We start from the raw sequence: 10,705 nt of genomic DNA on the forward strand, positions 1-10,705 counted from the left end.
GTGGTTTTGGAAATTAATTTTTGCTGCAGAATTGGCAATGTTTCTTATTGAATTCAATCTGAAATTACAAGATAAAACAGTACTTATATGCAAACCTTATGCTGTGGTAAAGTTATTTTGATGATGGCCAATACTGTTTGAATCAAGTAGTAGAAAATTGCTTATAAACTTCTTGTCCTATCAGAAGTTAAAACAAGAAGTAAAATCTCCATTCCCAAGCAGATTTGCAGTGGATATATTTTCTGAGCACATACCACAGACTCAGCAATATTTTAGTACATTGATGCAAATGCAAAGTAAATTCTTATATTTCAAATTCCTTTTCACTGTTCAGTTGAGGAGCTTCCAGTTTAAACTTTAATTGGAAGTAATTAATCTGCAGTGTATTAACCTAATAAAAGGTAACTATCAGGAGAAGGATCTAATAGAATTCTATAATGACTTTTAAATGATTAATATGCTCAATTAAAATAATATGGTTGTGACCTGATAAAAGTATTTGAAAATGCTTATCTGTATAAAAAGACATTTTCAAAGATGAAACACATAAAATATCACTACAAATCTTCATTAGTAGATGAACATTTGCAATTGATTTTGATGAAAAGGAACACTAACAGTGAAGCTCAATTAAGAAAAAAACTTTTTACTCTCTTCAGTAGTAGACCTTTATTTAAAAAAAAAGACTCAATTGTTGTTATAGTTTGAATTTTGTCCATGAGAATGTTGTTAAAATCTGCTTTCTCTCTTTTTGTATAAGTACCTACATATTATTAATATCTGCAATTCTGCTTCATGGCTTAAGATGACTAAAATATTTACTACCTTGTTCTTCGTTTAAAAATTTCACCAACCCCTGTAGTAAAGAATGAATTTAAAATGTTCTTCACTTATTTAAAACTGTTAAATTAATTGCCAGTTATCCAGACATTTCATAGTCTATTACTTGGGAGTGGAGGTGCTAGCTGAAGAAGGGAACATAGGAGAAGGCTCTATGAAGCTAGGAATGATTTTATATTCAACTCAGGACTCGTGGTAATATTTAGTGGTAAAGCAAACATGATTATTTAGGAAATGGACAATAACTTATTTTTCTCTATCAGCAATGATTCATGTGGAAATCACTGTACTCAAGCAATTACATTTTTACAATTTTAGATGACTTTTATGGCAATAATAATATTTCCATATATTAGAGATTACTTGAATAAGTCACATTAAACCATTGTGTTTTATGTCTAACTAGTTTTGTTTTAACCATAACTAGTGTTATTAATAACATCACTTATTTCCTATTTCTTAAGTATTGGCTATAAAAAGAATCTGGCACTTCTCATTTATGGATTATACAAACATTGATTAGTCACTGATTATTATTGAGGCTTCCTTTGTGCCAGACACCAACACAGCTCCACAGAATGATATAGTAAATGAGACACAAAGGGTGCCTGCGTTTATGGGCCTTGCATTCTTACCTTCGGTCTAATTTTTGATAAATAAAAATGTATGCCATAGTCTTTCAAAGAGAATTTACACTGCAAAAACAAAACTTTGTCCTAAGGGGTCCTACTACCTAAGGATAAATGACACTAAAATATGACCACAAAAGTAAGTCTATTTAAAACAACAACCAAAAATGCACCATAAATAGGGGAGAAATATTCAACTGATAACTTAATTTGAAAAATAAAATGAAGAAAAAGAAAACAAAGAAGTAAAATGAAAATATACATTTTAAAAATTTAAAAATGAAAATATACATTTTCATTTAATTGAAATTTACTTATAACAAACATCCCTCAAACCTCAAAAAATGAATCAATAATTCATTTTGGTATGTGGAGCTTAATTTTTCAAACAGCATTGTATGTTAGCATGAAATATCTTTTATCTCTTATATTTTCAGAATGATCATAAAGCAGGTTCGCATCACTTTGGTAAAAATGTGGGCACTTATATAAATGTGGACCTAGCAAGTTGCCTTGGTGTGTGCCTTTAACCTTGGATATCAAAATCATTTCTCTTGAAGTATCTTTTGTGTCATTATCTTTGGTCATTTTCTTGTTAACTGGTCCAGCTTTTCCAGAACTATGCTTCTCAGTAGCCTTGTGTGAGATTTTAGCAGGTCTCCAAGAATACTTTCTTAGACTTCATTAAATGTAGCATCTTTATAAAATTTGAATTTTTACTTGTAATTGATATGCATTCTAATCAGATCATATTGTTGGGGATAATTAAGCCAAACCAGTCAAGTATGGGATTCATTCAATGAGGCAGAAATGAATGGTAGCGACAATCACTGAGGGTCATTTAGTCACTAGTGAAATATCTTGTTTATTTGCAAATATTTTTATTTTAGCTTGATTCCTCACCCAACCCCATAGTAGTGAAGACATGGATAACGAACACTCAGCTAAAGGACTCCTTATAGTTTTGGTTTATGCACTCTATCCTGATCCTGCAGATCTGAAAAAAGCCAAGATAATGATGTCAACTTTCTTCCAGACAAAGAATAATAATAACTTGGAGGTGTGAATAGCCTCTAAATGGCATAGTTTTCTCTAGACTATGCCTGTGCTAACAAAGGTCTGAAGGAAAGTGAAAGCTAGGTCTTGGTTTGGAAGCTTAGAACACTGAGCCAGCGGTAGGATGTAATTCACAAACTGCCGATTAGAATAAAATCAATCACCCTCACTTTAGAAAGAACTGGAGCCCTAGCCTCAACCCTTTCTCAATTCTAGTTAAGGATGCCAATCAACTTGGATTGACAGCAAAAACCATCAAAATGTTACACCTTGGAATGAAATAATGATCGTCAGCCAACCAGATACTAGATAACTACATAGCTGAGAGGAAAACCCTTTCAATATCTGTTACAAATATCTGTCCTGGTACTGGGCTTCTTAAATATAAAGAAAAACAAAACTTAAAGTGGGTTCATCTGGAGACCACTACTCCTGTTTTAATGCCGTTTTAATCCACTCAGAACTTTCCAAATAAACTCAATGATGTTAATGATTTGCCTCAATGCAGGTTCAGTAACTTCTGTTTGCAAATGTGACATCACACATCTCTCTTCCAGCTTGTCGTGTCAGTCTCATGATTTTGTAAATAGCAGAACAAATGAAACCTAAGTCCTGCTAGAAAAATCAAAGCTTTGAAAGGCCACTACAGAAGTGGAAATACATTTCTCTCAGATGTCAGAGTTCTTGTGTGCTAGTCTTGTCTCTGCTCTAATTAAATTCAAGTGAAGCTATTTCCCTCTCATGGGACATCTGTCTCCTTTGTGGAGGTAGAGGGTGGAGGGGGTTGGGTCTTGACCTATCTCCATCATGCTTCAAGGAGAACCAAAAGGATAAAATAATATCTCTTGTTTTAGTTCACGAAATGAATACCATTATCTGCAAATTTACGCATGTTTAGGAAAAATCTGTGAAAACATTTTCAAGTTATAGAATCATTACAGTTTTGGAACACATGTTTAGTTATGTGCTTAGTACTGTTTTATTCAAGGATTTAAATTTAATACTGCAAATTTAATAATTACGGTAAATGCTTAATGTCAGCTAAGAATTATAAAAGTGAACACTTAAAAAATAATTGAAAGAAGTATCTTCTCAACACAAATGACTGAATGAAAGATTTTAAATAACTTTATAAATAATTTTTAAGTAAAAATTTACAAAATGTTGTCAAAAAGCATACCCACCAGATGGCTTAAATATGTAAGAAAAAAAGCTTTCGGCACATGAATGTGTTTTGTGCAAATAAATACAGAGATGACATTAAATTCCTAAACACTTAAGTCAGTATTCCAAATGTCTAGGTTCTCTGTGGTATTGTTTGCAGTAATCACTTACTTATTGCACTTCTAAAGCAAATTCCAATGTAATATGTCAATGCTTTTAATACTAATCAACATGGTAAACAACATCTGCCTGAAATGAAAAATAATAATAAAAAAATACCTAAGTCAAGTCCTGGTTGTGCCACTTAAACGTTGTCAAACTCTAAACATATTCCTGAAGTCCTTTAATCCTTAGTTTCCTTTTTGCTAAGTTGACTTGTTTGTACTGTAAAGTCATTAGCATCATAGTTTTTTAAATTGCAAATTGATGGCATCTAAGATATCTGTTAATGAATGTAACAAATGAAAAATGTTTGTAATTCCCATCATGTTATGCTACTATGAGAAGCTTCTACAACATATGGAAGACAGATTTAAAATTGAATTTTTCAAAAAACCCATGTTCCAAGAAAGTTTTCACCATCTCTCCACAGCAAGAGGTGATTTCCAGAGGCTGATTCGGGCATCTGAGAGAAGACCAAAGAGAAGCCACTCAGTTACCATTACATTGCTCATTAATCTTTCTGAGAGTAGATGTATTTGATTAAGGAGATCACTAGCTTCTTGTGGAAGAATTCATGAATTCATTCAACTATAATTTATTGAATGCTCACATCCAAGATGCTGGAACAAATAATATTTATGTCTAATTTTGTGATGACTTTCTTTCTAGGACCCACTGATCTCAGCATGAAGAGACAATTGGCGACTAGCTCAGGATCCTCCAGCAGCTCAAACTCCAGACCCCAGTTGAGTCCAACTGAAATCAATGCCGTGAGACAGCTTGTTGCAGGATATCGAGAATCAGCTGCATTTTTATTGCGATCTGCAGATGAACTGGAAAATCTCATTTTACAACAGAACTGAGACAGACGACCACCATAATCACTGAGGTCTAAATTTGCAGTTTCCACTAATGACATTTTGATTTCCCAACAGAGATACTTCTGGTCTTACTGCACAGTCTTTTAAGAGAAATACTTTCATTATGCCACGTTGTCCTTGATCCATAAGTGATGTGTTAAGGTGCTTCAAAGGAACTCTGACCTCTGAAGTACTTGAGATATTTTAATATGTCCAGCCTATTGCTTTTTGTTTTAGTGTGTCAGCATAAATATCAGGGGCATAAAAGGCTATCTATTCTTAATTCAAGGATAAAACAGAAGAAGCTTGTGGTATAAAACAATAGTTCAAGATCCAGCTGAAATATTAGTGGAATTTGCTACTGACTCATTGGACTGAAAGCTGAAGTATCTGGCAAAAAAAAAAAAAAAAAAAGCCAAATTTCTTGTTGCTACAGGATATGACAACAATGAAAAGGATCTTGTATTTTAAAAAAATATGTAATTTTTATAAAAAGAAAACTTGTTTTTCATTCAAACTTGTCATTTTTACTTTGGTAACTTTTTCATAGGTCCTAAAAGAAAACTGTTTTGAGAAACTACTGTAAGTACCTTTTCCACATCCCTTTGCCTTCTCCTCTTTCCAAATTCTTTCTACAAAAATAACACTTGATGCTGGAAAAACCCTTGCCTATGTTCTTTCAATCGTCACATCAGGAACTACTTCCAAGAGAAGCCTGCATTTCTGCTCTTATGCTGATCTCAAAAACCACACTCAACACTGCAACTTTATCATAGCAGTTTTCATCCCAGAATTTTTTTTAATAATGACAAGACATATTGTTGAAAAAAAATCACACATTGGTTTCTTAGAGCTGCTCGTTCCTGATTGCCGCTGCTGTCTCCAGGCATCCCGCTAGCAGCACCTGGATGTAGATGACTGAATGTTAAGAGGTTGCAAGTGACAATCTGAAAATTTGCACTCTTGTGTGTAGTTTTCTTTTCATTTCTTTCAGAAATAGTTTCCAAAAAGACCATTACATCTCCTGATATGATTTGTATAATTTTCAGTTCTAGCTAAAAATAATGTAAAGAACTCTCAGCGGATGCAGCTGCAACTTACAATGAACTGTGCCCTCCTATCCCCCATACTTTACCCTTCTTTCTTATTTTATAGTGTGGGATACACATGAGTGATGTTTTCTTTGTGCACTGAGGCAAGCCTATTTTTAAAATATTTAGGGAGAAGTACTTTAGTTCATGCTTCTTATACAACTTTTTTCTGTTGTTTAGTTTTGGTTGGATTACAAATTCTTTGTGCATTCCTGAATTTGCCTTATTTCATGTAAAATTTATGTCATTCAATTTTTGACAATGAGTTTGAGGCATCAGTGATATTTCTTATCTACTTGTTACATATAGTTTTTCAAGTAATGACTGTGATTGTGACCAAGTAATGTGCACTTTTTCTTGTAACTGTGGACATTGCTATGCTTTTTTCTTCTAGTGTTTCTAGAATTACTGTTCCTTACAATTATGTAAACAAAAAACAAAAAAAAAAACTTTTGTGATACTGTTGGTGAATATAATGTGAAAATCTTATTGAAATATGAGTATTTTGGAAATACATAGCTGCACAAACATCTTTTAAGATGTGGATTTAGAGTTTGCTTATTTAAATGAAAATTCAAAAATTGAGGGCTGGTATAATTTTCTCTGTTTTGTTTGGTTTAATAAACAGATTTCTGTGTTAAAACAATGATTGTCAAACCTTATAAACTTTCTGAAGGATATAATGCTTAATTTTTAGCCATTTACTTTTAAAATCTAAAAGGCTATTTTCTACCTACGTTTAGCACAAAATTGGCAATTCAAATTTATTTCTCAAGAATATCCTAAGATTCCCCCAGGGTCTCAACATTCATTCTAATAAAGAATTTATTCCAAGAATGGGTAAGGAAATTAGGAAGCCAAGACTACTTCATTTTATTATTCAAATATGAATAGATAATATTTTTGTATATTTTATTACTTTTTTTTTTCAGGAGTAACCTGTTATTTTTTAGTTCTTCCTGATTTAACATCTTGGACGAAACACGTGCCTGTTTTAAGTGCATGTTTTATACTTTGCCTTTTGCTGTAATAGTATTTAATGGCTTGGACAGGGTTTCTATTTTGCAAATTAACACTCAGACTTGAATTTAGCATATATGTCAAAAATTCTTGATGGTTAAGAAGCAAAGGGAGTAAAGAGGGTAAATTCCAACAAGGTGCTCTTGTTTCTATTTCATTTTCATCTTCAATTATAACTCCCACACCCACTCACCAAGGACAAAATACCCAAAATCTTCTGTGTTCAGCACATTTGTTCAAAAGAATGAGTATATTGGGACTCCCATCATTCCTGGGAGAGTACAAAGGCCAAAATGAAGTCCATTGTTTTCTTTACCTGTACCTGAAAAACAGCCTGGTCCTTTTTTTACCCTCTGTCACAGCAGAATAAAGAGATCACATTTCTTTATAAAGCATTTTGGAGAAACCGAGTGAAGGTTCATACTCTCATTCAAATGAGGCAATTAAAAAATAGGAAACTATCATTAACACAGAGATCAAACAGGAGCTTCTGTCACTTCTGCCAGTTAGTTTATCATACAACACCAGTTTCTTGTCACATATATATTATTTTATCATACTTATAAAAAGTGCCTTGAAATAACCATAGCACATGCAAGCACAAAGTCACTGAATCTTAAATTGTGTAGTACAAATAACAATACTCAGTGAAAAGGGCTTTAAGATATATCAGCCACCATTTAATGATTATTTACCAAGGAAATGCATTTTGCTTCCTTTACTTCTCATAATAATCTGAGATGAGCATAGTCACTCTCCATTCTACAAAGTTGTCTCCAAAAGAGGAAATTAGTAATCAAGAGCACAAAGACAGTGAGAGTTGAAGCCATCCTTTGAACCCAGGCACACCCGATGCCAGAGCCCGCCCTGTTGGTCACTGTCATCTGCTCCTTCACGGGTACTAAATAATTAAATTCTGCACTGTATCTTAGAACCAAGCTTTTACACTAAGTTTTAGAAATGTTATATGTACAGATAAATCATAGTTATTTATTAAAAATGCACGTAACTTATCCAATTATTTGACTAAACACAGTTTTATTCTGCTATAGAAGATTTAATATCTTTTACGATACATTCTTTACAAATATTAAAAGCCACCATAAAACCCACCACTAATGAAAATCAAGTACACAAGGCGTGAAAGGGAAAGGCAGTGACTTTTTATCAATGGGGGCCAGTATTGAATTCTGTAATGAAAAGTAAAAGGGATTATCCAGTTGAACTCATAAAGAAAAATTCATTCACTTGAGGTTTTTGTCCCAGACACTATACAGTTGCTATCCTGCTATTGTCATTAACCCTGACAGCACGAACACAAATATCATTCAAAGATTAAACTTTCTATGGCAAACATATTTTCTAATTTCATGTGGCCCACGTTTTAAGATATTTCGTAGAAAAAAATTCAAAAATAAAGTAGGTAGACATTATCATATCTTTTGAAGTGTGTTTGGGATGCCGATATTCAGTAAAGTAAATTGAACACAAGCTAATCTACAGAAAATTACTATATTAGTTATAGCTGTCTTCTTTCTTAAAAAAAATTTCTGAAAGGACATACAATGCTATTAATAAAGTAACCTCTCTCCAGTTTTAACATCAATCATGTTCAACATTTAATTTTTTCTGATTACAAAAGAAACTTGGGAAGTAGAAGAAAAAAGATAAGAAATAAAAATAAAGGAAGAATTAAATGTCAGCATCTTTGGAGAACCATGAGAAACATTTTATAGTGTATCTTTCAGCTTTTGTCTAAAGTGTATATACGTATTTTTTTCTGTTTGTTTCTTACCATATGTGGTCTTTTATCATAACCTAATTATATACCATAAATATTTTCCAAATCATCAGGCATTCTTCTTAAATTACTTTAATGATTGTGTAGTGTGACATTATGGGAGTGTACTAGTAATAGTTTTCCATTGCTGCTTCAAAACCCCAAACAACAAATGTATTACATACACCAACCATAGGTTAGGTGTTTCACTGGTCTAAAATCAATGTGTTGGCAGGCCTCTGCTCTTCTGTGATGGCTCTAGGGGAGAATCCATTTCCTTACCTACTCCAATTTCTGGAAGCTGTCTATATTACTTGACTGGGGGCTCCTTCCCTCATCTTCAAAGCCAGGAACATAACATGTTCAAATTTCTCTATAACTCTGCCCTTTTCTTCTTCTTCAAAAACATTTAAGGATCCTTGTAAGTATACTGGGCCCACCTGAGCAATACAGCATACTCTCCTTATACTAAGGTTCATTAATTAGCAACCTTAATCCATCTGCAAACTTAATTCCATAATTTGACATGTAACAAAACATATTCACGGGTTCTATAATCAGGACGTGACTATCTCTGGGGAGCCATTATTCTGCTTACTGCTGTACTTAATTTCTTGTTTTTTCTTTTAAAAACCACTCTGTACCCAGTTGCATTTTTCCATTCATTTGTAGAAAATATCTTAAGTCAGCAGCACAAACATTTATGAATAATTGTTAGTGGCTGCACCTATAATTCTTCTTTTGTATAAAGGGTGTGATCTTTGGAAATTATTTTAATGGTATTTTTCTTGAATGTCTCTCATTCAAATTAAATGTAATAAATAAATATGATAAAAGTGCAGCTAAGTCTTCCAAGGGAAATAAAACAAATACCTCTGGACCTTTTCCTCCACATTGATTTCTTAGAAGGTGTTTCTGCCCAAGAGATTGCCTGAAATATGTTTGAGAAGGCTCCAACTCATTAGGAGAAAAGAGTACATGAGAATCAGAAGCTTAATTAAATTCAGAAAGCAATCCAACCACATTCATAAAACTTCTCATGGTAATTACCAGTGGCATTTTATTTACTCTGAACAATTAAAAGATATATTTAATGTTAGATGTAATTAGATGACATTTCTTTTAAAAGAGAGTGTTTGGCAATAACCTATCTATTGAATTTAGGATGATCAACTGAGTTTAAAAATTAAAGCTCTCCCTTGATTTCTTTGCTAAAACCTTTTTTATTTCCATATTAAAAATTGTATTTCGTCTCATTTACTATGTTTTTTTTTCCCCATTCAAGGCTATTGGCTGAAAGAAGAGAAAATTAAAGATAATTTTCAGGACTACTTTTAATACTATGAGAGAAAAAATACAATAAAGCATAGACCACACAGACCAAATGCTATTACTAAAAGTATGGGATTGGCATCAGTTTTTTCCCTTGAAAGTTTTAACTTCTAATATTCTGTGTTTATTGGGGAGTTGATTAGATAGGCCTGCCCATGAGAAACGTCTTCTATTTATTTAAGGCCCTCCATCACGGTGATAATATAGTGGCCAGAGATTCCACAATAGATTATTTATTCTTATTTCCTTTGCAGGTGGAAGGATTCAAAGATCTGCTATGAGCCAAACCCATGGAGTAAGTAAACCTCTTAGCTCATTTTAATTTTCATGCATTTAACATTGTGCATTCTTTCCCTACTATGTGCTGAGCATTGTGCCCTGATACAGAAAAATTATAATTCGTGCTTCAAAGAGTCAACATCTAGTGGAAGAGAGGGACAGAAGGACAGTTGGTATAATACAAAAGGATAAAGTGTAACAATACAACATGCAATGATAGGACTGTGCCAGAAAGGTCAGGGGAGGGTACAGACCCAGTCGTGGGGGCAGAAGGATGAAGGGAGGGTGTAGCTCATTATAAAGACTGGATCATTAGGGAATACCTGGCCAAATGTTGAGCATCTTTTGAGAGAATAAGCGAAAAGAGAAACATGTGTCAAATGAAGGATGTTTCAACTGCAGGGGCAACAAAATGGGAGGTACAGAGGAGGCAAGGGATAACAAGTGCACAGTCATTCAAGAAGTTTAGTGTTGCTGGAGGGTAGAGTTTGA

At 33.3% G+C, this 10,705-nt stretch overlaps 1 protein-coding gene across 14 annotated transcripts in view; it reads left to right on the forward strand.

The window, feature by feature from the left end:
- The window catches only part of NOL4 (nucleolar protein 4), a 380,020-nt gene extending 373,575 nt beyond the window's left edge, over positions 1–6,445 (forward strand). For all 14 annotated transcript variants that reach the window (XM_055234844.2, XM_055234854.2, XM_055234872.2 and 11 more), the window contains one exon: positions 4,521–6,445. In XM_055234844.2, the coding sequence (XP_055090819.1) occupies positions 4,521–4,714 (194 nt within the window). In that variant the 3' untranslated portion in view covers positions 4,715–6,445. The remainder of the gene's footprint in view (positions 1–4,520) is intronic.
- The last annotated feature ends 4,260 nt before the right edge of the window (positions 6,446–10,705 follow it).

The sequence above is a fragment of the Symphalangus syndactylus genome, chromosome 1 (assembly GCF_028878055.3).
Source record: "Symphalangus syndactylus isolate Jambi chromosome 1, NHGRI_mSymSyn1-v2.1_pri, whole genome shotgun sequence".
Lineage (NCBI taxonomy): Eukaryota > Metazoa > Chordata > Mammalia > Primates > Hylobatidae > Symphalangus > Symphalangus syndactylus.